The sequence below is a fragment of the Anopheles gambiae genome, chromosome 3, assembly GCF_943734735.2.
Source record: "Anopheles gambiae chromosome 3, idAnoGambNW_F1_1, whole genome shotgun sequence".
NCBI classification, from domain to species: domain Eukaryota; kingdom Metazoa; phylum Arthropoda; class Insecta; order Diptera; family Culicidae; genus Anopheles; species Anopheles gambiae.
Window position 1 is genome coordinate 45,606,967 of NC_064602.1, and position 27,710 is coordinate 45,634,676.

At 38.6% G+C, this 27,710-nt stretch overlaps 2 protein-coding genes across 28 annotated transcripts in view; both read left to right on the forward strand.

Annotated features, from left to right (window-relative positions):
* Nucleotides 1-21,654, forward strand: part of LOC3292098 (AF4/FMR2 family member lilli) — a 70,540-nt gene extending 48,886 nt beyond the window's left edge. For 13 of the 26 annotated variants that reach the window (XM_061660155.1, XM_061660164.1, XM_061660158.1 and 10 more), the window contains 12 exons: nt 8,414-8,788; nt 9,142-9,342; nt 10,033-10,279; nt 11,250-11,277; nt 11,367-13,358; nt 13,604-15,293; nt 15,378-15,871; nt 16,003-16,083; nt 16,157-16,328; nt 16,478-16,570; nt 16,645-16,750; nt 16,816-21,654. In XM_061660155.1, coding sequence (XP_061516139.1) covers nt 8,414-8,788; nt 9,142-9,342; nt 10,033-10,279; nt 11,250-11,277; nt 11,367-13,358; nt 13,604-15,293; nt 15,378-15,871; nt 16,003-16,083; nt 16,157-16,328; nt 16,478-16,570; nt 16,645-16,750; nt 16,816-16,925 — 5,589 coding nt within the window. In that variant the 3' untranslated portion in view covers nt 16,926-21,654. The remainder of the gene's footprint in view (nt 1-8,413; nt 8,789-9,141; nt 9,343-10,032; nt 10,280-11,249; nt 11,278-11,366; nt 13,359-13,603; nt 15,294-15,377; nt 15,872-16,002; nt 16,084-16,156; nt 16,329-16,477; nt 16,571-16,644; nt 16,751-16,815) is intronic. The other 13 variants (XM_061660171.1, XM_061660174.1, XM_061660172.1 and 10 more) reach the window with 5 other exon arrangements.
* A 451-nt stretch (nt 21,655-22,105) lies between these two features.
* LOC1279370 (ELAV-like protein 3) overlaps nt 22,106-27,710 on the forward strand; it is a 57,297-nt gene continuing 51,692 nt past the window's right edge. Inside the window, exon 1 of one of the 2 annotated variants that reach the window (XM_061660188.1) lies at nt 22,106-22,267. The gene's annotated coding sequence lies outside the window, so the exon portion shown is untranslated. The remainder of the gene's footprint in view (nt 22,268-27,710) is intronic. The other variant, XM_061660189.1, reaches the window with a different exon arrangement.

A 27,710-nucleotide genomic window follows, 5' to 3' on the forward strand; every position in this document is an offset into this window, starting at 1 on the left:
AATTCGTATCTTCGCAACTCTTACTTTCTTCGACTCTGTGATGCACAGGTTTTTCGTTATTGTTTCGATAAACATGTTGCTGTGAAAGAAAAGAGAAAAAAACATTCCACGGGTGTTGCTTATTGGTATTGCTTGACGATAATGGCGACAAAGAACACAGCTCACTCACACAACAACGGATTCAGCTGTTCCGCCGTCACTCTGTGTATTACAGTTCTCTCCAAGACGAAGGCCTCTCTACAGCTTGAGCTGTATACATAGGTGTCTGCTGTGTGCTGCGCGCTGCTGGTGTGTTCGTTCACTTGAGCTTTGCTTTTGACGTTTTGCTTGCGTCACTTTCGATGGCGCTCTGTGTTTGATTGGGCCGCGATACTCTGGCAGCTAATGATCAAGCCAGCAGTTGCGTTGTATTGGTGAACGACCGAGTCTCCAATGGTGGGAGAGCGTTCAAATTCTTACTCCGATTGCCCCAATCGGATGCCTCACGTGGCCCTGCTGGCAGGATTGGTTCGTGCTCTGTGCGCTACGGCAATAATGTCCCAGACGAGCGTTAAATTTTAATGCAAAATAAAGCATTTTGCTAAACGGTAATAAACCGTGGGTGGAAACCTATAACGATGCAAGAATTAAACCGAATGAAGGAACCGTGCTGACACGTTTAGTCCACGTGACGACGGAGGCTGTGTGTTTTTGATCGTCGATATAATATTTCCTGACAGTTTTGTGTATATCAACGTTAATTGAACATTATTGGGCCACTTTAATTGCTCCCCTCAAAACGTTTGTTCTTCTGTTCTATTTACTATTTACTAGTACTAGTACTATTTACACTACATGCCTCGCTAAGAGTATTGATTTAATTGCTCTGCATACCGAAATATTATTTGGCTTTCATTTTGTTTTGGAAGATAAATCGTCCAACATAACTCAGGGATACGTTCAATTAATCATGGACAGTTCATGAATGGAAGGTAAATCGAGTGTGCTTTTTAGTAGCAAAGCGTGTGTTGATCTTGAAACGTAAAAATGAACTCTATTTCGGTAAGTGAGGCGTAATTGGAGTGGGTTTTATGTTCATGTGGTATGGCTATTAAGTTTGAATTGGCGATATAACTGCAGCTAGGAATATGGATCTTTCTTCCTCCTTTTGAGCGTACATTTTCAATCGAATCATTGAGTTCACCTTTTTGCAACTTATGAGTCTACTATGGGTTGCAATTTCAACACTTGAACCATTATAACATCGTTCATCAATATCGAACAACATGGATATTACTTGATTTACGCTTAGTGCGCTTACCGATCACTTATTTGATTTAAACGTATTTAATTTTCATGTTTGATTTCATGTTTGATGTTTCTTGGTGGCTTTTGTTGCTTTTAATTTTAATTTTAATTTTAATTAATTTAACGCATTAAACATAAAATACCCTCACTTGAGCTTCAGAAAACTTTCGCACACCAGGCGGTGTTTTTGAAAAATACAGGAACAGGTCTGGCACAACTGTTACCAAACAACATAAAAAAAGAAAAAAATCGTTTTAATGCCCGTTGGTATGTACAAACAAAAACCAAAAAACCGTTTTGTTGTCCGTTAGGCTGGCGATGTAAAACGATGATATAATTTAAAGCAACATCTGCCAATGCCACTCACGACAGGTGCAGATTTATTGCATTACCGCAAATGAAGAGATAAGTAAACGAAGTAAAAAAGTCATGTTTGAAACAATTCAAAAAATAGTAATAAATAAAACAGAACAGGAAGAACATAAGCGAGACAAAAAGAATGATTAATTGGCAGCAAAGTGTATTGTGTTGGTGTGTAATTTTACTGCGTTATGGTTGAATTTGTGATGCTGTCTGTTTTATCTGTCGCAGTATCGTTGTACATGAATGTTAACAACATTAGACGTTGCAGATTAACCTTGGTGTCATCTGAGTTATCACGTTTTACTTAATTTTTAATGTCAAACCATTCCCTTCGTTTAATCATTTAATGGACATATTTGATCGACTTGAGTTCACATCTTGTTTGGATCGTATTTCACATGTTTAGGAATGTCTGTTTAGCTGTAGGTGAGCGAATAAGTCATAGAAAAGCACGCCTCGTGGTACAGTCGTCAAGTCGTACGACTTAATAACATGCCCGTCATAGGTTAAAGTCCCGAATGGACCGTGCCGCCATACGTAGGACTGCATGCATGTTGGATAGTAATTGATCACTCATATTTTCATTTCAAAATCATTAGTTGAAGTGTGATCCAAATTTGTCTTTGACGCAATTGACATGAAAACCCTTGTTAGGCAAAGCTTGTGGTAGTGCGCAGGAAATAATTATGTTTGATTGAATGAAACATGTGTTACGTTAACTGCTGTAGAGAGATCGACTTACATACACAATTACACATACAAAAGTAAAAATCAAGCTCGCAAGGATTCGATAGAAGCACGATTGTTTTTCACTTTGCACTCCAAAGTTCAGCTGCTTTGCTACAAAGTGAGCAAGCATTTGACGTTTTATGTTTCCTGGTAAAAGAATCTCTAGATGTTCATGATTGCACCGAAAACGTGATCCGTACCAACTCGCCCAAACACTTTCGCAGATCCAGGACCGGTAAGCTAGTTGAGGTGGTTGATCTGAAGCTGCTGTAAGGCTTACTCTCTCCTCCCCCTGGCGATAGTGTACCAGCAGGTGCGATAACCTATGTCGATAAGGAAGAAGGAATACTGTGCTGAGAGCGCGGTGTGAGATCACGTGGAGATTACTGTTTTTGCTTACCAAATCAAACACGGACAGTGCAATGTCCTTGGTGCTCTCTAGTGCTCAATGAAAGCCACAATGACACATTGATATATGCTCGCGTTGCATCTTTTCATGGTTGCGCGTGTCTAGTTCGCGTTTGGAATTCCGCTCGCGTACGCTAGACATGAGCGCAGGGTTTCGCTTTTAGTTGCAAGGCGCCTCACTTCACTCTTACATTTTCTTTGATTCTTATTCTTCCGTTGGTACAGGTGAAAAGGGAACTTTTTTGAAACCTGTTCTTTGCACCTCGACAATGTAGCGGGCGGAGATGGTGATTCCGTGAAGCGCGCGCACATGATGCTTTCTCAACATGTAGCTAAGAAGTTAGGATCTCTTGGGATTTTGGTTGATTTCCTGAGTGAGAAAGAGGAACTAATATACAGCGTAAAACGCTCACGTACATCACCGTCACCTCACGTGCGAGCTAGAATATTTTCATTTGTGTATGTGTGTGTGTTTTTTTGGTAGCGGTGTGAATGTTGGATGAAATGTCGTTGTTAAGATATTCAACTCCTCTTTTTAAGCTGTCTTATCCTAGTTTAGTAGCCTCTACAAAGTGCAAAAATAAGTCGGACAATGTAAACCAGCAGCTGTATTTTGGTAGAACGTGTTCTGGCTTCGATCTTCAGTGCCAGATGTTAACGTTGAACAACTGAACACTTACACAAATTTGGACCCTTTTTTATTGATGAACTGTGTGCAATATATAGCTGAGTTTTTCAAATATAATTGCAACAGGGAGATAAGTATCATGTCGGAACATGTTCTGGAGGATAAATAAATGGATAAAATTATCGTAAAAATACATGTATTGTAAGAATTATAATTTAGAGATGTATAATTTTACTTCATACATTCACAAACAATACCCAATAAAAATCGGGCATGAAAAAACACTAGCACACAAATAGTTAGTAAATATATGAGCATTTATTAATAAAAATAAATTTATTCATATAATTACATTTAATTATTCATATTAAACTTCCCTTGCTCTAAAATATCGCAAGAAAATCAAATATGAAACAATAACAACGCGTTGAAATTAATTTAATGTAAAGCTGGTGGTAAAATGTATGCTGCGGTCGAGACTGGCGGTACGAAATGCTGCTTGTTTAACTCCCATCCATGGTTTATAGCAATCAATTTTCAACTTGATTGGTTCAACGGATGGTACACAAACGGACTGCATTTCATACGTGAAGCAGATCATTTGATTTTTATGTCTGTTTCGTGTGCTTTTATCACATTCTACCGAAATCTCCCACACCCAGGATTGCGAGTTTATGCTGGTTCTATTTTACTTTATCGTTTTTTTCTGGTCACATGGGGGATGGTGGATGCAGTGAGTGAGCATGAACATTCAGATAGTTAAATGTAATTGAATGTTTACCATTCTATTTTTTTATTGATTTTACGTATGTCAACCATGTGTGTATACATTGACTCTTTTTTAATGTCACTTTTATACAGAAGCTCTTTGAAGTTACTATTTTGAAGCACCCGATATGCTGATGAATTTGTGGATTGTCATTATTCGGCTGACTTGACTTATATTTGTAGTATGCGTTACTTTCAATTGACATAGTGCGAGTGGCATGTTACAGTTCTTCCGTTTCCCAGAATGTTAAATCACGATAACGAGTAATGTGAAGGCAATAATGTATCGTTTTCTATTGCAATAATTCATTCTCTTTTCCATGCGTCATACAGATTGAAGAAATATAAAATTACAGAATCATTCTTGTTACAAACCATGAGTTGTAGAGGTGGAGCAGTGGTAATAGTATTTGGCATCATTGCTATTGTGTGGGCAACATGTCGTGTTGTTCTTGTTTGCTATCCATCCATGCTGCTGTTCAATCTGTGTTGTTGATTATTTTGTTTACAAATTGAATGAATTGAAACACCCTCATCTACGCATTTTTCCGTCGCGGAGTGCAAACGTTACAAATGCGTCACTATTGAGAGCTACTGTGGCACTGTATTTACTAACAGAAAAGAAAGCTCGATTATTGCGTAGGTTTTTGTGCATAAAATCTGTTTGTCAAGAAGTTTGACTGGAAAAAGGCTATGTTTTACATTTTTCAGGACATTTTTGGTTTATAATTCTGGATATTCTCAATGCTATTGGATCTTTTTTTATCAGTTTGTTCCACTGTATGCTGTGTTATTCAATTGATTTAACAACATTCAAATTACACTTTACTCAACATTTTATTTGAATTTTATATTCAAGTCTTTCTAGAAAAGGTTCATCGTGCTGTACACATTAGGTTTAGGTTTTTTTTAAAGGTTAGGTACATTAGTAAGTTTTTTCTCTAAGATTTAAATATTTTATTCGCGAGCTAATAAAATGTAATTATGATTGATTTGATAACGATAACGATGATAACAATTAATTAAAATACTGTGACGTGAGTACGCTTCGATGTTCATATATTTGTAATAAAAATGTTAACATAAATAACGCAAAGCAAATAATGTCTGAATATAGTGAAAAACACATATAACTTGCAAGTAAATGTTTTGGTTCTAGATGTTCCTTTTTTAGTTAACGATAATAAAGTGGAGCCCTTTGAAAGTCGTAATTATTGTTTTAAATTTTACATTTTATGTGTCATGTTATTTCCAAACGTTTGTATTAGTGTGGATTTCGTTCACTCTACTAGTCCGATGGGTTGGGTAGTCCTTCGTTTGCCCAGCATACACAAACAGGCTTACTTGTGTGCCAGTCACCGATATTAGCAAAGTCACGGTATAGTTTACGCGAATCAAATATTTTGTCGGATCCCTTATGTGTGTGGCGACGCTGATGGGTGATCGTGAAATGGCATTGTATCGATGCCGAAAGAAGCACGTTCCAACCAAACGCGCTATTGGACGACACTGCTTCGGTCTAGGGCAACATTTATGTTTCATGGACCGGGTGTGAATGTTGTTCCACTGAGGGTTTGCAATTGTAATCTTGCATTCATGTTTCGTTGATACAGTGAGCGCGAATGCCTTACTAGCGGCCAACATCATCTCCCCAGATGGTCGGAAAATTGATTTTAACATAAATCACAAGTTGTCGTATGAGAATGTGTGGTGCGCTGGAGGAAGCAGTACGAGTTCGAATTTGATCGTGTCTCGTTTTTTTGTCTATTCGCCCTGCATGGTTGATCGGGGAGAGATTTATCTTTCCACTCGTTACTGTTTAGCGTGAAATGTAATGCACCAATGACGGTGTTATTTAGCAGACATTTTGATATCGATGTGTAGAAGTTTTTATTTTCTTGCGTTTGAAGCAAAATGTGCACGCTGCTTTATATTGGAATTTGCTGAACCGATAAAACTGTTCATTTTCTTAAGGAGTATTTCATGTTTCATTGACGTACGTATTGAGAGATTTGCCTTCAAAGTACATAGCATAGTGTGTTTTTTGCAACATGTGCGTGTTTTAACATATCCTGACATGTTTAGGAATCTTTTTGCACTATTCAAACATAACCAAATAGCCAACGAGATGCGCGATGTTGTAATGAAGATGGTATTTGAATACTCAATCAATTTATGCGACCATAATATTTAACACTGCAATATTTTACACACTTGTAGATCTGTTAAGAGCTCAGCATTTTCATTATAATTAGCCGAGCAAATATTAATTATAAAACATATATATATATTTACTTAAATTTACCTAGTGTCTATTGAAACATTTACCTAACCAAACTTCATACACACGGTAAATTGTCTGCAATTTCCCTGTACGCATTCACGCGTATGCGTTTGTCAACACGTTGGTAGAACATCCCTTTGAACGGAAACTTCTCAATGACAAGAATAGTACGCCAAAACGGTAAAATATACGGATTATGGCAAAAGCTTTGCGGACGCCACTTTGCACCTTCTGCCAAGCGTAGGTAGTTGTACAGTGATTGCATTATTGTGTAGATTCCGATGAGACTACGTATAGTCAACGGGGGAAGAATGTTCCTAAGAACGATGCATCTGCCGTAAATCAGGCATTTGCTCGAAGCGAAAATTGCAACGCAAACGCGCTCCCTTTAAGTGCGATGTCGTGTTTTGCATGTGAATTTCCGTGTTTCCGATTGCACTTGATGGTGATGGTATCGTCGCTGGGAAGTTCGCATCACATGTTTACACATTCGGCACATTAAAGATTAGGAACAGATGCGTACTGACTTGAAAATATTGGTGTGTCGAAACGAAAGGATTGCATACAATGTATGCCATACATCATTGAAGCAATAAATAAATAATGCATTTCTATTTTTTACTCCGAAACTAATTGTTGTAGTGAGTATTAGTAGTTCGATTTGGCATTCATCAATTAATTAAGCTCCGTATGTATTTGAATACACTTAGATTCTTTGTAAAATAGTTGTATTTCTGCCGAGAACACCGCGTGAGTTACACGGTGAGACTCTCGATCATAAATGATTGTATAATTATTTTGCCCTTTAAATGTTGCATGAACAAGTGACAGATTGCACTTGTATGCAAACTCAAATGAATTAATCTAGCTGTAATTGAAAAGTTCAGTAAATTGCCTTTCACGCTGGATGGAATTGAGCGATCTTTCTTATATTGTTTTAGACCATTTGCCGTTGATCGTTTTCAGGGAAGTATTATTTCATCTATGTGTAACCCGCAGCCATGCCTCTGTTCCTAGACCTAGAGTAAAGGTGAAAGTGTGAGTGTGGGCAAGTATTGATAAAGCACTGATAAGAGACAAGTGTAGTTTTCCGTTGTGCCCTTATACCGTTTCCAGTACAATTGACAAACGCAGTATCGCAACAGAAAATTCAATCATCCGACTTGCGGAAATATCTGTGACGAGGCAATCTCGCCGAAAGCATGAAATCGAGATGATGTGCCTTAAAACCCGTGGCCCGTGTCGGTCGGGGTAGCAAGGGTGGACGGAGGGGAACGGGACAAGTTAAACCCGATAATCGTTTAATGAAATGAAGCGAGCGCGTAATCATAAAAAATTGAATTGATTTCTCGCTGCATTGATTATTCACAACAACCATGTTTGTTGTTGCATCCTTGACGTTTCCGTTCATTTGTTATGGGGGAGTGTTCGATGAAGGATAATGAATGGAAAAACGGGCACAAAACATTTCGCTGGCGGGGGTCGAGTGGATTGAAAAGATGCATATTTACCATTGATTATTCAGGAAGACAAGGTTGCAGAATGAAATGGAAAGCAACAGAATGATTTTAATGATGAATGAGTAGTACGAATTGGATACATAATCGTTGCTTTTACTTTGGACTGAAATCTGTAGTAATATTGTTTTTCGTGGTGACAATGAATACTTGTCATTTTATGAACAGTTATACGCGTTTGCATGTTGGTATCATTACGCAGAATTAATGTAATGTGGATTTATTTTTATTTATTCCAGTGTTATAACTATCACATTAATTGTTATTCTCTCCTTTTAATGTATTTTGCAATTCAAATATTTCAAGAAACAACAGCATAATCTAATGAAGCAATTAATGTAACATCTTTCCTACAACTGCTTCTTGTACGAATGAATGCAGGATAAACAAATTAATAACATTTTCTTCTATTATCGTTCATTTTTGCAGCAAAGTCCATCCGATATGGACATGCACATCGCGAAGCGACTTGGTAACTTCGAGGTAGTTAAGAAACACATCCTGGAACCGTCCACATCGCATCATGTTATCGGAATTGCTCCAACCCCTTCAACGCCATTGCGTTCGTCGAGCGCGATGCCCAGCCTGGTCGCCGGCAGCCACCATCGGTCGCTTCCACCAAAAACCAATAGCAATAGCAGTAGTAGTACCATTAGCAATAGTAATGTAAACTTCGTCAAACCGGCCGACAATCGCTCCGTTTACAATGGACGGCCATCGGGATCGAGCGCAGGATGGAACAATCTACCGGGCCATTATTCGTCCTCTTCTTCATCCTCAGCGGGGTCGTTTAACAAACACGAGGTAAGTCCATATTTTCATTCTATTGTAAAAGAACGCTTCAATTTGTAAAAGTTTGCATATGCAGAGATTTATTTTTTACTTATCTTAAAAAAAACAGGAAATATTCGTATTGTTTATCAATTTCAATTAAAAACTATTTAAATACATAATGTTGGAATGTAATATTATTGTATAATAAATTATCATTATATGAATGACAAGTACAAGTACATCAATACAATCATACCTGCAATCGAAATTGAGAGTCAAGTAATCATCTTTCTCTTACTCCTTCTCTTTCATTATTTTTTTTCTTCAAATTATTGGACTGCTTTAAAATAAATGCTAATAATGAATTGTATCTTTTATTGCAGGTGCACAACTTCTCATCGAAAGGACCGCCTTCATCCGTTCCACCTTCACTGATGAACGGCCGAACCTCGTCAGCAGCGGGAGGAAGTATCGGTAGCAGCAGCGGTGGAACCGGTGGTCCATCCTTTGGCAGTGATAAGTTACCCTCGCAAATGCCCAACGGTCGACTGTCCCAGGTTGCAAACTCAAAAATGCCTAGAGTAGTTAGTTTTCCTTTTTTATGTCTTTTATGTTCACCTACACGAATCCATTTGCACGCACGCACCACAGCAAGTTTGTTGTATACATGGCTGAACGTTAGTTACCACTTAGTAATTAAATTTACTGTAGTTAAAAGATATAATTCTTTATGTTTTGAACATGGATGTATATGTAACGTACATAGTTATATTGAGATCTTTACTTATTTTTTGTTTGTTGTTCAATCTTTTACTCTGTTTATTGTGTTTATTTACTGTGTGTTGTTTTTAAGTTTCCTTAGTATTGCAACACTGTTCATTGTGTTGTTTATCAGTTTCCTGTATTTAAACAAAATGTCTAGTGCATCGAATTGTAGAATAGATAGTGTTGATCAACTCATATTTCGTAGCATCTCTATGTAACTACCAAGCATGTTGTAATTTGTTTTTTTTTTTTGCACACTTTCATTCTCCCAGGACGCTAAAGAGTGTTCTATATTTAAAAAAAATGCTAATCAGTTTTTGCGTTTTTTTTTATTTCTTCTTGCCTTCTTTTCACGATAATATCGTCAATTTTGATCGTTCGCCTGCTTAATTATTTATCTTCGCGATTCATACTGGTGCCATACATCTTCATACATACGACACAAAACACACCAATACACGTACTCACAAACACGCGACACAATGCCATTGCCATGACACGAAAAACAGAACTCAAGTGATATTTCAACTCCGCTCAAACAGGGCAGCAACGTGGAGAAGATATTGAACGAGATGAAGATCAACGTCATGACGCCGCTGACGGAAATCGGGGCCACACCGCGCAAGGAGTTGGAATCGAAGTTTAACTTCAACAACCCGAGCGCAAACCCGAGGCACGTTTACGCCACCCTGCCTTCAATGTTGGGGCCGCTGAAATCTTTGGCTGGAGGTGCGGGTGGTACCACGAAATCGTCCCGTAAGTATAACGGTGTGCGAATGTTTCACCTTTGCTTTTGCCGCGGGGAACGACGGACATACTAGCCTGGCAGCTAGGCGTTTGTGTTGCATGGCGAAAGATGAGTCTGACCCACGTGCCGGGTAGTTATCGCGTAGTAATTGAGTTTATGGTTGGTTGGGTGCGTTAGCGCTTGTTATACTGTTCTCTAGAGGGAGCAGTAAATGTGCTTTTGTGTTGTTGTTTTCCCCCTTCTTTTAATTCGAATAGGTTGCATTCATCGGGAAAGTTAGATATGCGTTGATGCAGTAATGATTGAGTTTGGAATTTCACATTAATCTGCAGAAAAATAGTGATTTGTTGAAGATCATATTAAAGAAATTAACAAATCTGTGCAAAGGCTGTTCAAAGCAAATAGGAAAACATAAATATATTTTTTTGTAAATTCACATTTAAATAACTCAAATACTCAAAGTCTCGTAAACGGACTGAGGCAACATTGTTGCTGCTGCCTCTCATTACCATGTGGTTAACTGTACAAACTATTCATGGACCGGTTGGAACCAGCAGAAATATTTCTACTGGCTACTGTCCTAACGATTCTTTACCGATGCCATACAAACGCCCATTTAGTAGCGAGCTAGTTTCGTCGGGGAGCTTTGTCAAGCTCTATCGTAGTGTTGTCCGTCCTTAATCGTTGAATTATTGATTACAAATTTTTAATCGATATTTCTGTTTCTTACTATCCTATCCTTCCCTACCCGCTGTGCTTGATTCGTGTGTCTTCCGACGAATCTTACCATTGCGCCATACCGACAATGGTGTCAATGTGTGTCACGACACTGGATTATCCTGGCCATCTTTGCAACTGTCTGCTGCTGACCCGATGATGGATTGATTGGTGCGCCTGTCTTGTTGTGACTCTTCCTTACCAACATGACGAACAACGCCACGTATTTGCTGTTTCATTGATCATTGGGCTTTGGTACAGTTTCTGGATTGGCGATGCGTCCACTTAGGTAAGTGTTCTCACCAATTTCTACAATATATTATATATGTTTAGGTAAAGATAGTTATTTCATAATGATTTTGTTAAAATCTTTTATAGCTCAAATATTGAGGACGATAATCCAAACAATGGCTCGGATAGTGACGACGGTGCAGACGGAGAGTCGAAGAAACGCAATTCTAGTGATACCTCATCGAATGAAAGCGCAGACGAATCATCGAGCGAGGACTCTAACATTGGCAATAAATTGGGAGGAACCGTTCCCGTGGCTGGCGGTCCAATGGCTGGAGGAATGAATGGAAATGGTGTCAGCGGAGCAGCAGGAGAAGGAGCGACTGGAGCGGCTGGAACAGGAAATGGAAATGGCAATAGCAGTCCCGTGCGGAGGCCAAGCGATTGGTCACTGCTGAATTTCCTAAAGCAGCCTACCAGCAATAGTCAACAAGTGCCAACAAACGAAAGTGCTCCCCATGTCGGTGGTGGTGCTGTTGGGGATCGCACTAGTGCCCATCACCATCATCAACACCATCACCAAAACTTACACCACACACATGAAGAAAATTCCGTATCATCTCCATTGCGACAGCAGAGATTAAGCGGTTTAAGTGAAGTCGTACAAGGATTCATCGCATCCCCTATTGCGGACGGACGCTCTGCGACGGTTGCACCTGTAAAAAACGAACCTTTGGCGCCGTTGGACGATGACCACCTATCAAACGCGAGCAGTAACGCGAGCAATAGCGAGCTGCCTGCAGGTCAGGGTGTATCTTTGTCCTCCGGTGTCAATGCAGGATCCTCATCGTCATCGTACGTAAAGCAGGAACCGTATCCCAGCGAAAACAGTGCCTCGCCACCCGGAATCAAGAGTGAGCAAAAGGATGACGGTGCCGATCGGTTATCGTTGTCTAGTCCTGCGAAAAGTCCGGAGCTGCAACATCACGTCGGTAACTATAGCCTCCACCATCGCCAACAGCAACACCTGTTTAACGACAGTGTCGAACAGGTAGATGTGATATGTGCCCTACAGGAAGCCAAAGAGTTTAGCCTGATCAAACCCATCTCGAGCATGTCGGATTCCGATTCGGACGATGCAGAGATACCCTCAATGGTCGGTGGCGACCTTGAGCAACAGCACCGTGTAAATCTCCACCACGTTAACACCCATATGTCCCATCAACCGGATGGGGAACCGGTGGCGGCGGGAAATGGTGTAGTGTTAGCATCAGCGACAGCTAACGCTGTCAAAAAGAAGAAGTGGAAACGGAAGCTTATTGCTGGAACCGGCAATGAGCGTGAAACTCGCGATAGTTCAACAAGCAGTAGCGAAGACGAACGATACGGTGCAGCGCGAAGAAGTCGATCACAGTCCTTTGAGAAAGAAAAGACGCATCTGAAACCGCGCGGTCGCGTGCGTAAAGGACACAGTGGCAATACTCATGGTAGTGGTGGTGGTGGAGGTGGTGGTACTACAAGTGCCGCATCCAGTGCTCGTTATTCAGATGCAGACTCTATAACGAGTGGAGGTGGACACCGGTCAAGCAAAACGTCCTCCCATGGGTCAACACCTACCAAAAAAGGTAGCGCCTCGTCGGCTATAAATTCGCTACCATACGCTCACGGTGATACTGGAGCTGCGGGTATTATGAGCCCTCCGATTAGCATTCCGTCAGTTGATGGAATCGTTCTGTCGAAAAAAGCAAACTCCCGTAAACCGCGCTCGTCAAAGATTCTCAGCAGCGAAACAGTGCTTTCCACCGAGAGTAGCTCCTCTTCGTCGGGTTCGTCTGCTGAGGAGGACGGTGTAGCATCGTCAGGAGAGTCTGCGGATTCCAATTCTGGTCACGATCGATCTACACCCGCACCAGCTGATCCCGTTGTGCCAGTGACGAAAACGAAGAAGCATAAATCGAAGAAGAAGCTGGACAAAATGGCACCGGCTGACGTTTTGACGAGCAACATATCAGCGGGCAAGGGAAATGGACCGATCACCAACGATGTTTCTATGAAAAATAGACCCATCAATGGAAGCGGCAGTAGTCGGAGTAACAATAACTATCATCTGCACAATCTTTCATCCGACAGCAATGACGAGTAAGTTTTATATTGACAATGAAACATGTATCAATGGTACAATCCTTCAGTGCTTCAGTGCTGTATGGCTGCAAGTAGTGAAGTAGATTAAATTCATACCTTGTATATTTATTTATTTATTTGATTGAGTATTACGGCCCGGCCGTAAAATTCATACCTGTTCCAAAAAAAAATTTTTTGCTGTGCTGCAGTTCGACAACAATGCAAAATCTTTAAACATATCTGTTTTTTTATTGCCATTCCAGGAGGCCTTCTTTAATAACATCGCCCTTCCAAGGCAGCGGTGGAAGGTTAGGAGATGTTGCAACTAGTGGAAACCTTCCCAAGAAACCACATAAACTATCAATCAGTCAGACATCAGTCGATGAGGAAGAATCCCGTGTGCTCAACTCCAACGGAAACAAGACTGTCGACGACGACGATGACGACGACGATGATGATGATGACGATCGCTCTGATTCTCACAGCGATAGTGATAGCGATACTCCAACCAAAAAAGAAAAGGTACTTACTCTCAAATCACGTTTGCTTTATGATCACAGATTAATTAACTTTTTTTTATTGATGCTGCATTTTATTTCCCATCTTCAGAAACAAAATAAAAACAAGAAAGCGGCTCTCTTTGCTCGGGTGTTTATCAACACAGCTGCTGCCAGTGGTGGCAAGGGAAAGGGCGGCAAAGGAAAGGGCGGAAAAGGCAAGGGTCAAGTTTACATTGACCACGTTGATGAGCTGAATCTGGCGAAAAGCAATGGAGCTTCGACGACACCAAACGCTAACAATCAAGCTGGAACAGCAGCCACCGAGATGCGGCGATCGGCACATCAGCACCTCACCGTACCAGGACTGGTGGAAACTTCTCCCAGGCCACCTTCTGCCATAGGAGAGAGTCGACCCAGCAGTCAGGGAACGGCAGGGTTAGCGGCGGCCGTTTCACCTACACTGGACAAGATGCTCTATTCACATACCAGTGGTGCCTTAAGCAACAACAATGTTTCGCTCGTTTGTCGGATCGATCTAAGTCGTTTGTTAAAAATTCCACCGCCACCACCACAGAACCGGCCCCAGTCTGGACTGCGGTCACATGATAACTACAACGCACACCGCAGTGCCTCTTCCGCGCGACAGAAGAGCAAAAGCCCTTACGATCAGCTGCACGGTAAGCGGCGGCGAAGTTCGGTGGGCCAGCAAGACCACCACGATCGCAGTGGCAGCTCAGTGCACAGTTCCTCCTCGACTCCCAGGCTACTGGATGATCGTGTGTCGTATGGTGGAAGCGTTCCCAATCGACTACTGGCGGGTGAATCATCGCCAGTGCTAGAAAATGGAACTATTGGATCCTCCGAACGACACAGAAGCAATTCCATCAACAGTGACCACAGTGGTGCCGCCCAGAAGGCGCGAGATTATCGCGCAGGACTGGATGCTTCTTACGGAAATAATTCACCTTCGTTGCACCATCGGCATCATCCTCAAACCACCTACACTAACCATCATCAACATCTTGCCAGTCAATCCGACGCCGGGCCAAAAGGCGTCGAAAGTGACAAGTACGACGAAAAATTGTTGACAAAATCCGAAAAACTAGGCTACGACGAACAGCGTTTGAAGGAGGACAAGACAACTTCCCTACTTTACGGCAGCAACCGTGGCAGCGGTGGTGGAAAATACTCCAACTATGGGGGAGTGATAAAGCAGGAGAGCAGTACGCCAGCAGCTCAATCGTTGATTAAACAGGAGTACAATAGGGACGATTTGTTGACGGATAATAAGCTGGGAAAGCCGACCATGGGACTTACGTTGACAAATGGTACAACAGGAGATGGAGATACGGGAGGCAGTGGACGAATGCGGAAGCGTTCCGTCAGCTCGGGGAGTAACAATACGTACAAGGAGAAGCGCCGGAAAAAGGATAAAACATCCGCCAACTTACAGGTGATCGTCTTGTGCATAACGCTTATTTGAAGGAATCATTGTTATTGATGTTTTTTTTTCTTCCGTCCGTTACCCCATTTCCAGACTGATCAACTTGACCAACTACCACCAACCAATCACGATCGGTTAGATGAAAGCTCATCGGGAGCAAGTTCAGGTCGTTCAGCGATAGCAATTGAGAGAAACGGACAACAGCATCACAGCAGCACCAATGTTCAAGGGCAACAGCAGCAACAACATCTGACGGTCGGTGCTAATGGGTTTGATTCGGGCATTGCGCCCGTAACAGGCGGTGATATTGGACCACCAGCAGAGGTCCCGGTGCAAATCAAAAAGGTGTATGTGTCGTACTTCGAACGCAACGAGGAAGTACCGGAAATACGGGACCAAAGCCGATTTCTCTCGGAAGCAAAGCGGTTGAAGCACGCGGCCGATCGGGAGGGAGACCATTTAGCACAAGCAATGCTGTACCTGGAAGCCGTGCTGTTTTTCCTGCTCACTGGCGACACGATGGAGCGAGACCCGATTACCGAGAAAGCTGCCTTTACGATGTACAAAGATACGCTTTGTTTGATTAAGTGAGTGTGACAGAATGTAGGATGACGGGTCGTTGTTCGTCCTTACTGACCGTTTCTATCGCATGAACGTCCTGAAAGAATTGTAAATGCAGGACGACAACTAACCTTACACTTTTTTTTGTCCTCTTTAGGTTCATTTCGTCTAAATTTCGTAGTCAACTGCAAAATCAAACGATGCAGGGTAACATCCACACAAAGGTGGCGATTCTCAGGTAAGAGAATGTCTGCAAATTAGATGAATGGAATTTAACTGATCACACTGCTTGTGCGATTTTTTCTTCTTAGTTTGCGTTGTCAATCATTGATCTATCTCAAGTTATACAAGATGCGCCGAATGGACATGAAAGAAACGGGCAAGACAATCGGCGAATTTAATCACAAAACCAGCACAGTACCGGCGGAGCTAGCTAATGGTAATACTCCGTCTCCACTGTCGCCCACGTCGGTTGGTTCGCAGGTATGTCTATCTATAATTGCAATTTAGTATTTAAGTAATAAAATATATAAAATAAAACAATTTGTTAACAATACAATAGCCCCGAATTCTAAGAAGAAATAAGAAAAAACTGAATTCACGAATATTTATAATTTGTTTCGTTATTGCAGAGCTCTGGTTACAGTTCTGGACAAAACAACCACGTTGGATCAATGCCACCGATGAATTCTTCTCCTGCTCAATGCATTATAATGCCAATAAATGTAAGTTCGAATGGCAGCAATAAATATACAGCATGGCAGTGACGGTATTTTTCACTGCATTTGAATTATTTTAGGTCCATGCAGCGTATCAAAAGCAAACTACGTTGTTTACTCATCTTTCCACTTGTCTCGATCTTTGGGAGCAAGCGGATAGCTTAGTGTCACGCGGGAACCATGTCGGTAAGTGGGGCTGATGGGAAGAGGCTGCAGAGATGTTGCGTTTGCTAATGATCCTTTTGTTTTAGAATTTTTCATCGAACTAGATCACGAAAACGGGCCCATGACGCTGCACAGTTCCCTGTATAATGTCGTAAAGTATGTACAAGCTGGGATTCAGAAGCTTCGGCGCATGTAACATTGGGTCATGCTGGTAGAACCGGTGCAGAAGCAGCTAGAACCGTTCTAGCCAGTTAGAGAACTTTCTTATTATGACAATAATGACCAACGACGAGCAGACGGAAAGGCTGAAGAATATGGACGGCCGTACGAGACGGATGCAAAAGCCTCTGCTTGAACAAATATCTTTTCACACTCTTAAGTCTGTCCACAGCATCGCTTTCTGTCAATATAAGATGACAGATATATTGGACCAGTACCGTTCTGTGTATTACCACGTGAACTACATAGTATCCAAAAGCAATCCATATGGCGCAAATCACAACTTCCACAATTTCCAGAGCTATGTTGTCAATGGTGTTTGTTGCGTTACATGATGCTCAAAGTGACATTACGAACGTAAATTCAGCTACATGTCATACCATGGAGCGTTTCTTCAGTCATGTAAACGATTGCAATGTACCAATCAAATGGTTAAAATGAGAACATAAGTTGGCCGAACACAAGAATCCAGCCGAATGCTGGTGGGAATGGCAAAATCAGCATACGAAAACAATCAACAACAGCAGCAGCAGCAGCAACAACAGCTTCGTGATCTTTGGTGAACCAAAATGGCTCAACTGTACGCTTTTGTTATTTTCACAGCCGTAGAGGCAACTAAGTAATCGTATTTGTTATACATGGACCACACTAGAGAGGGAGAAAGAGAGGGCGGTATAATAGAATAATTTATATGTTTGTTTGCTTTGTCGTTAAACATACGCAGAATGATGAATTAAGTTATTGAGAGCAACTGCAACACTGTGTAAAATTATCAAGCTAAGAGATGATAAAAGGTAAATAGTTTTATTTTGTTGTGGATTATTGTTTTGAAAAGGTGTCTGCCATTATTTTTTTTACAAACTTTAGTCGTTTTACTGCGATAGGCCAATTGCAGGATCTTACCACAATTTTTCATAAAACCATCAGCTAAATGGCGCTGAATTAGATTGTGCTTCATAGTGGACTGATAAGAGAAGCAGTTTTTGTCTCTTAAGGCCGCGTATTTCGTGCTTAAATTTGTCTGAGGCGTTTGAATCGTTAATCGTTTTTAGTAAGAGATGCATTGTTTTGGTCGGGCAAAGCCAGACGCGAACAGTGTTGGGAACAGTTTACTCTCATCGATATCAGCAACCATTTCCTATCCTTCTTAAGGAATAATCAAAGACACTACTATTGAACCATCGATGATCCCGTTCCTAGCAATTGTAAAACATGTAATTGTAGCATGGGCCAAGGCTGCGCGGAGGCAAGGAAAACGCATAATTTTCTTTTATATACACGGTAAAAAGAAGTATCCACACAAACAGCTACATTTAGTCAAGGGGTACATAACATGGTGGAACATTATGAATAAGGCTATTTTATATGTTGTTTATAGAGTTTTTAATTATTTACATGCTTAATGCTCACGTAATAGAAGGATCACACACACACACACACACACACACACACGAAAGACTTATCAAAGAGACATATAAATGGCAAGACTTTTAGTAAAGCACAGAAAGAGAGCGCTTGAAGTTTGTTACGAAACTTAGGAGAAGCAACAACAAGAAAGGAGTTTAAATATGAATAGGAACCGAAAGAAGGATACACAAAAGTAATGCAACAGTAGTTTAATTTATTAAATGAAAATACTGTGCAGCAATAGTAACAGCTCTAAAGCGAAGGACAATGATCCGTCTGCATGAAAGATAATTTAGAAAATTTTTAGTCAAAACCATACTCTACTGCTAGTTTCGCCATACACTTGTGTTATCTACCTTGTTCTACACACGTAGTCGAGTAAAAAGTTGGGTTTGGTAAGTCGTTAACAAAAGTTTGCTAGCAATACTAGTTGAATAACGTCACGGAATGTGGAGTGTGACAACAGGTGGTGCCGCAAAGAACAGCAATGCTTTTTTCTCAAGTCTAAACGTCACAATTATATTATCAAATACAATTATGTTTTATATGCTTCTCTTTAAACTGTAAGTGTACAACACTTTGCTACCGTTAATTAATACACTCTCACTTTTGTACAATTCTTCACGACATTTACATTGTTTGGCAGGTTGTGTCTGATGACCAGGAACAAAGGGAATAAGGTTTTCTCGTACATGTGGAGATTAAGTCAATCGAAACGTAACATTTGATTCGCAACACTACAAGTGTTGCTGGAACCATTACCATTGTCAAGGAAAGTCTGCATGAACCTGGATGGATAATAAACTTATTTAATTCTTTTGTGCGACTACAGTAACCAATAGCTAAACAGTTGATAGTTATTATTAGGCATACAATCAACTCCAAAGATGATAGCAAAAGTAACTTGAAATAGCTCAATAATCCTACATTCAGATGTCCTACCTAATTATTCTTTGCAATGACGAGTGTTGCCACGGAATTATAGTTCACGTTTGGGAACGAATCTACAATTGGTTCATGCCACAAGAGATCGTTACAAATGCAGTAAGCTACCATTTGGCATTCGGACCAGCCCTATTATAGATTGCCTTTTTTAAATGTAAAAACCCTTTTTATTGCATGGCAACAACGCCAAATAAGCGTTATTGAAAGGTGTTTCTGACGAAGCGGATTAACTATTTCTTTTACCATGTTATCACATTCAAAATTGAGCATGCGTTTTTAGCGAGAATCAAATGACTTCACATCAATAGTACTCCTCTACTTTGGTTCTTACCCTAGATGAATGAGTGTAATTGGTCATGGTTGAATTGAGAGGGTTTATAAAGATTTTTTGCTGCACCTAATGGAAACGTATACTAAACCGGGTAGTAAGAAGCATCAAATTAGCAATCACGTTCTAGCCCGTGCATGACTATGTGAAATGTTTTCACATTTCACAAATCATACATTTAACTTTGGTGTTTCACTAAACCCTTAATTTAGTTGCGATTCAATGTGGTATCAATCGTCCCGCAATTCATAACGTGTCCCTGCAATGAACATTCACACAATTGTAAGTTTTGCCTGCTTTTGTATGTGTCACAATAAAAGAAATCTCGTGTAATAGAAAAGTGGAAGGAATCAGCATGAATTCATGCTATTCATGTAACTTACTATTGGTAAAGAGATGTCCTCTAGAGGAGATAGAATGAGAATGTATTGTGGGTAGGCAGAAGTGTGAGAAACCACACAACAACAACCAAAAGAAACACCTATATTCACAAAGTGCAACTCAACTCAAAGCAAAAGCAACAACTATTGATAATTTAAGCGACGAACGGTAAACAAACTGGTAACAGGAAAGCTGCGGGCGACTTTGCACCAAACTCTTCACAAAGAGCAACAAACTGAAAGCATTACTAAACTAAAAGACTATAATATTGTACGAAACCACAACACACGAACCACTTAAACCCGATCACGAAGAGCAATGGTAATTAGGGCCGGAAGATGATCTAGAAGATGATTTCACATTTGATGCGCATTACTTTTAAAAAGGTGCGTAAGAAAAAGGGTGTGAAGCGAGTGCAAAACTAACTAATACACCACAAATGTAACAGCATTAAACGTTGAGGAACGGATACGTTGAACGTGCAACAAAACTATAGATGAAATGGTCGTGACAGAATTCAAGCATCTATACATATAACAGCCGGTATGAATCAAAGTCCGATTTAACGGTAAATGAACCGGTCGACTCAACAAGCAACATAAAGTTAAATGAAACCGAAGCTTGAAGTGTATTGTGAGATATTATATAAATACTATACATCTATATATATATATATATACATACGTACACATCGATATATATATAAAGCTATATATTGTATACAGAGTAGAGTTGATCACGCTGTGGGAGACACAATTGAAATATAGAGATATAAGACATCATAGGGAATCAACGAGATATAAAGAAGAAAGAAAATAAATATAAAACGCAGGGGGGGAAATTGAAGAACAAAACTTAACAGATGTATCGGAAAGAAGAGATTAGAGAAAACATCTGCATTTTAAAGCAGCTGACGCAATTGGGCAGAAACTAAAGCAACACACGTACGGATCATGAACGAATAGATTGAAGAGAAGTAAAGGTCGATTTTAAGCAAACGAAGGAACAGCACATAAAGCAACAACAATTGACTTAGAGTTACTATGTAAAATAAACACACAAACACACAACCTAGCAGCAATGAAACGAAACGTGTAGCAAACGTGTAGTAAGTTAAACTATATTAATAAGGAAACTCAACAAGAAGCAAGCAAGACAAACAAACAACTAATGGAACACAACAGCCTCTCAACAGTGGGCGGCAACATCTTGGTGTTACACAATAAGTAAAAAAAACTCCTTATTTTTTGTTTCATTTGGAGTATTATTATTATTATTGCAAATGCTGTGCAATGCAATGCAAAAAAACGATAAACTAATGAAAAGGGACGATACGGGGGTGGGAAGTTTATTTATGGTGATAGACAGAAGGCACACAAAGGATGATGTGACCAAAAATGAAGGGAATAGAATCGCGCTTGCAGGTTGCCCTTTGGGATTAACGGCCGCAGGACTGTATAAAAAAAACTGAAACAGAAACACAAATTCGTAACAGAGTAGAATTGTAAATAAATTCTATATACACAGTACTAGTATATACCATTAACATTGCTATTATTATTAATATTATTATTAAATTAAAAATGATTGAAGTTATGTAGAACTTTTAGAATAAAAAAATCAAAAAAATGATCAATAACTGAAAGTAAGCGTGTTGTGCAAATTGCATTAATGTCGTCCGTTTTCGAAGCAAAAGCAATCAATACCGGTAAGTATTGCATTTTTTTTTATCGATGATAGCACACAATGATGACTAAAGGATCGAAGAATGAAACTAAAACTAAAAACTATGCATAATGTTTCTCAGAGTTTCGACGATTTCATGAACACAAGCCTATGGAACGTTTCGATTAATTTTGACGATGAATTAAGTTGATAATAAATAATTCATTTTCAGCAGGTTTATATAAATTAAAAGTTTCAATTATAACATTGTTGCAACCATTTTAAATTAATGGCTGTGTTAGTTTTAAATTGTACATTGTTGCGAATTAAAATTATGCGTAAACCGCCTTTTCAAGCAAATTTCAAAAGAGAACCTTACAACAGTCACCGACAGTATCAGCGACAGGACGGGGCAAACATAGCAATGTTTTGTTCTACGGGCAACAGATAGCTGTCAAAACAAAGTGGAATAAAATACGAAAGAGGTTAGAAAGGTGCATGTTGTTCATCGACTTGCTTCCAGCTCGGTTTGGTTTGGTTGATGTTTTGTTACCGTTCTAATTCCCTGTTTGTGCGCTTTGTCTATGATTGAGGTACGTATGCAGAAATATCAATCTTTGAAATGGAATAATATTCCATACTGCCGCCGTTTGCCAATCCGTACAGCACTTGGTTGTTGACAGTGAAGTTTTTCCCCATCGCCCGCGTTCCATTGGTAGTGTTGGTTTGGTGCGTAAGAAATTGTACATGTATATATTGATGTGAGTGAGTGTGTGTGGGTGCGGGCATTAAATTCGATCAATGATTTAAAAAATAAATGATCTTTGCAAAATAAATGTACAAAAGCGCGTTTAAGAAACTGTTATTAAACGATACACAGCGTTTAAATAAGTGCTTTAACAGTATTTTAAAGTATTTTCTTTCGTACGTATTCCAAATGTGGTTTATTTAATCGCACACGAACATCGGACACAACGGCTAGTTTGAATCGACAGCTTAAAATTTGAATAGCTACAATAATATAAAAAAATATGTGTCCTTTAAAATATTGACTAGTTGTGATTACAGTGGAGTGACGCTTATGCGGGTACCTTTATACCGGCTGTCCGTTTATCCGTGCTGTTGAGAAATGACAGTTCAATACAAAGGTGAAATTGTGTGCTGGATTGTGTGTGTGGATATTTGAAAAAAAAGGTTATCAGAGCACGTTGTCAGAACAAAAAACACTATATTTCATGGCTCATTTCAAATATTCCGATTGGAAAATAACGAGGTTAATGAAAATTGGCTATGTTTTACGAAAACGTAATAAAAATTTAAAAAAAAAAACAGGAATTTGTCATAAATATATACTCTGACTCATTATTCGTGTTATATGAGTATCTGGGCGAGGTCGAGTCACGATAAGCCCGAATAAACGGCGCACTACTGTATTTTGTTTTGTTATTTAGCGTTGATTTGTTGGTTAAAGTAGAATAATCATCCCCATTTAATAGAAAGTTGCCTGTTCGTACGAGATTTGAAACCATAACGAGAAGTAACGATATAGCCACGCATTTCCACGTGCAACCACATTTTACTTACAGAGTCATGCATTTCCATGTATTGTTTCCAATCGTATTGCTTGATATCATTATCCAATTATTTGGTTTGAAATCGTTTTGAAATGTAATAATTTGAGTGCTAAATTAAATGGCCCGCGGCTCTTGATCATTTACACAATTTGGCTCTTTACCTAAAAAGTTTTCCGGCCGCTGATCTACGCGGTTGGGCCGGCCTATACTGGCTTTCGGGGGCTGGATAGGATTCGGTTTTGCATTTATGAAGTATTAAGTTTTTTTTTTAAGGAATCATATAATGTTATCGCATGCCAAACATATTTTTTGTTTCCTAAACAAAAATTAAAATAGTGTTTAAGAAATGGAAGCAATGCGAATGAAATAGAGATAGATCATTTAAAGAGATCATCAATCCTGCATAGCTGTTGTAAAAAACAGTATGCATGCAGTTCTTTCATTTTTATCAGCATGCGAACGCTTGGGATGTACCGAATCGGATATTTTCAATTTCGGGGAAAAAAAATCTTAGAACTTTGTATGACTTTGTATTTCGTGAATAGCGTTAGAAAATATGTATAAATCATATGTTTAATATTCATCAATACACCGTGCCGAGAATCATTTTCATGTTGCAAGAAAGACTACTTATGAAAAAATTATGAAAGACCACTTAAATCACTTTCCACAGTTGTCCATTCATATTTTTGAAGCCATGTTACGTATAAACTAGTTCAAGTCAATTTTTATCAGATTCTAGTTGTCTACCTTCCATTAGAACCAATTTGGATAAAACACTTTGATTAATCGCGTTTGAGCTTATTGATAAGACATGCTTCCATATAATCCATAAAAAGTGAAAAGGGTTAACAATTTGAGGAACAGTATTTGCTCTTGATGATTGAAGATGTTGAAATTTAATGAAATATTTATATCGTTCTTTTGAAAACATTGAACGAATCGTTTACAAACCTAGATCTGGTTGTACGACATCGTCAACGAGAAAATCAAGGTACTGAATCGTAGTTTCGTTATAAATAAATATTTTATTTATTTATTAGATATTTAGACCAAGAGACTTTGTATATGCCTAAATTGCGTATAAGGATACGAGAAAGTAGAAAGAACTTTCGAGGTTGATTTTTGATAGAAATGATAAAAATACATTATAAATTCCCTTCAAACGAAAATACCCAATATTTACCAGCGTAAAAAGGAAAAAAGTAAAAATCCGGTCAAAACCCAAAACATAAATAATGGGTAAAAAGGTGACAACACTGATGAACGCTCATTATCATTGGAATTCATTCAAAAATTGTAAAAAAAATCCTTGAAGTAAAAAAATTGGTTACTCACATTTCTTTACATCAGTTGTAATTGTTTAAGTTATATCTGAGTTTACCAGTTCCGATTGATGGTAGTTAATCTATTTTGCCTTTTGTCGTGACTCTATTTGAAAAAAAAAAGCTTTTCCTAGCTGGTCAGAATGGGAAGCGATTGTTTTCCTTCACAACAAGTAGCTGAATTTGTCTTCACAAGAAGAAGCAGTTTTGCTGAAATATAATTATGATTGTATAATTTCTTAGGTTTTTTGGCTATTTTAAGATGATTCCGGCTTTTTTGAACAATTGGTATTATGTTAAAAATAGGTATCATTCAACCAAGCGATAGGTAAGAGATTTCAACCTTCTCATCCTGGATATTTGCCTTCAATGGGTTATTCGTACTACGCTGTGTAAACTTATAAACACATTTTGAACAAATTAAAATAGTTGTTCCAATCCGTTCGGAACAGTTAACATTGTATGCATTTTCCTTTCCATGGTATGCAAATTTTTTAAGTTTTGCTTTGTTTTATTGGGACATACAATCACTTGTTGTGTCATTTACCATGTGGTATAATTGAATCAAATATTATTCCTCTTAAAATTCGCCCAGAATGATGAGAGTGGCTGGGTACTTTATTGTGACAAAGTGTTGTATCCAATTTGGAATACATGATTGTTTCTTTAAGACTGCACATTTGGATTGATATTCCACATACACCGTTTTCGAGCCCAAATAAACAATATTATGCTACTTTTCAACATTGTTCAATTATAAGTAAACATATGAAGTCTAACTGTTATAATGGTATCTATCTGAATATTGTTCACTGCTTGCGCGATGTTTTAATTATTGGGTGTTTTATTCACGTTTCGAAAGAAACTACTTTCCTCAATTATTTGCTTTAAAGTTACATTTCATAAATATTATTTTATAAGATGAATCCAATTTGCACAACTGGGAAAGATAAAAAAAACATATATTCAACGTAGTTTATTCTAATATAATGTTGCTATTAGTTGAGGTATTGAATCATTAAATTTTCTTTCATGTTATCTTTTCGTACGTTGGGACATACTGTGACAATACTGCTTCATGAAGCGTGAAAAATCAGCATGACTGATACAATTCACGCCAACATGCATGTATGTATCCTGTATGGTGCGATGACATTCGATAAAATGCCAAATTTCATCGCCATGAGTAGTGGTAGTAGTAGTGATAGTATAAAAGTTTTTCTTGATTTGAAAAATGTTGTACAGCCAACAGTACTTATGTGATGATTTGTTATGGATTCGAATTGTTTTATTTCTTCATTGTTGGAATGCTTTAGCTAGCCCTGTTCGGAACTATCGTTGTTAGAAAAATTGAAATAAAAAAAACCCTTGTGCAATATCATCGCCATGAAAAAGATTTTTTTGTACACAACAAACTTTGTTTTACGGTAGTTCAGTAAAATTGTATTGCGTTTTTTTAAAGCTTAAAGTTCAGTAAACCTAAAAGTAAAGTGCCTACCAAATCAAATTTTTGCACACCACGAGCACGTGGACATCGCTTTATGTTTTGTTTTGAATTGACAGAGTGAATTGCAGCATTTTCAGTAATTCATTTTACAGATAACCAATGAATCGACAAATTGTTTACTGATTTTGTTGATTTTCAGTCAAATTCAGTGTATTGGAATGCATAATTAAATTAATATTTACTGAAAAACTTTACTGAAACAGGATGAGAAAATTGGCTGTGTATGGACTTCTCATCGTATATCATCGAATGTTATCGATTTTGGCTTCACGCATTTAGGGCATGACGCTTTTTGGCGGTTTGTATAGGGGCACATTTTCATGAGAATTTTGTTGGTATGAGTAACAGTTGGACCGAATAAGGTTTTAATTTATTGAATTGTTTACATATTTTGGATTCTAAAATACCTTATGTATGTAAACTTGGAGGAGATCATCAAGTAGAACTTGATGTGAATAATTGGTCCATGGAGCAGCGATTTGTTAAACTAATTGAAATCGATGATAAGTATTATCATTCCTAAAATGTTTATTATGGTTTTAAATAAATTTTGTTGTCAATTTTTACGCTTGAAAGTGCATCATAAATGTACCAGAAGGATCGTGTTTTTTTTTAATTTCACACCTTTTTCAAGAATATTCCAGCCTATTCTTGAAAAAGGTTTATGAAAATATAAAAATAATGTGCTTGAACGTTGTAAAACAGGTTATTATAATATTCTTAAATAAACAAAAGACTGTCAATAGTCGCTTCATCGGTAAGGTAATTCAAAAACTTCCGAAACTTGGTGGTGTTTTTTTATTTCGCTCCGTGAATTAAACTGGAATTTCACAACCTAGACGCTAAAGAAAATGAAACATTAGATACTATTCAATAAAATTTTTTCCCGAGCTAAGCGAATAATGCGATCCAGGGACATTCGCGTAGGTCGAAAATCACGTTTCAGCCAAAATATTGATGATAAAACATTTTTTATGATAAAATTTTGTAATTTGATGTTCATTATTAGTTATTTCATACAATTCGTGTGGAAATTTTTGTTAATTCTGTGGATTTTATGTTTTTTTTTTACAAAACTGCAACTTACACGCGTCCCCCGAGTTACGGTGATTGGCAGATGATTTTGATTTTCTCAGTTAAAAGTTGTCATTGAGAAGAAATTGAAGTATTTATTTGAATTTCTGTGCTAATAACCGTTAAACACACATTTCCAAAGATTCCACAACTATCCGATCATGAATATCTATATCGTGTAAACGGCTTTTGGAGTAAAATTAATACATTATCGAACATTATTTTAAATTAAATACACGAAATCATTGATTCTGATTTTGCAATTTCTTTTATAAATTTTATATTCACAGATATACGACATACGACTATTTTGACTCACACCTTGCTTTGGGACATTTTTTCGGTCCCAAATACATAAACAATGCATCTCGGGGGACACCTGTATTTTGAATTTGCAAATGTGGGAGGAAATTGTATTATTTTGACGTAAAAAATGTCAAAACTAACAAAATCGCGTATCTCTAGTGTCCCGTAACTCGGGGAAAGACTGTAGAGGATATCAGTATTGAAATATGTGCTGTATAAATCTAAATTTTAGCGGTGTTTCTGTTTCCCC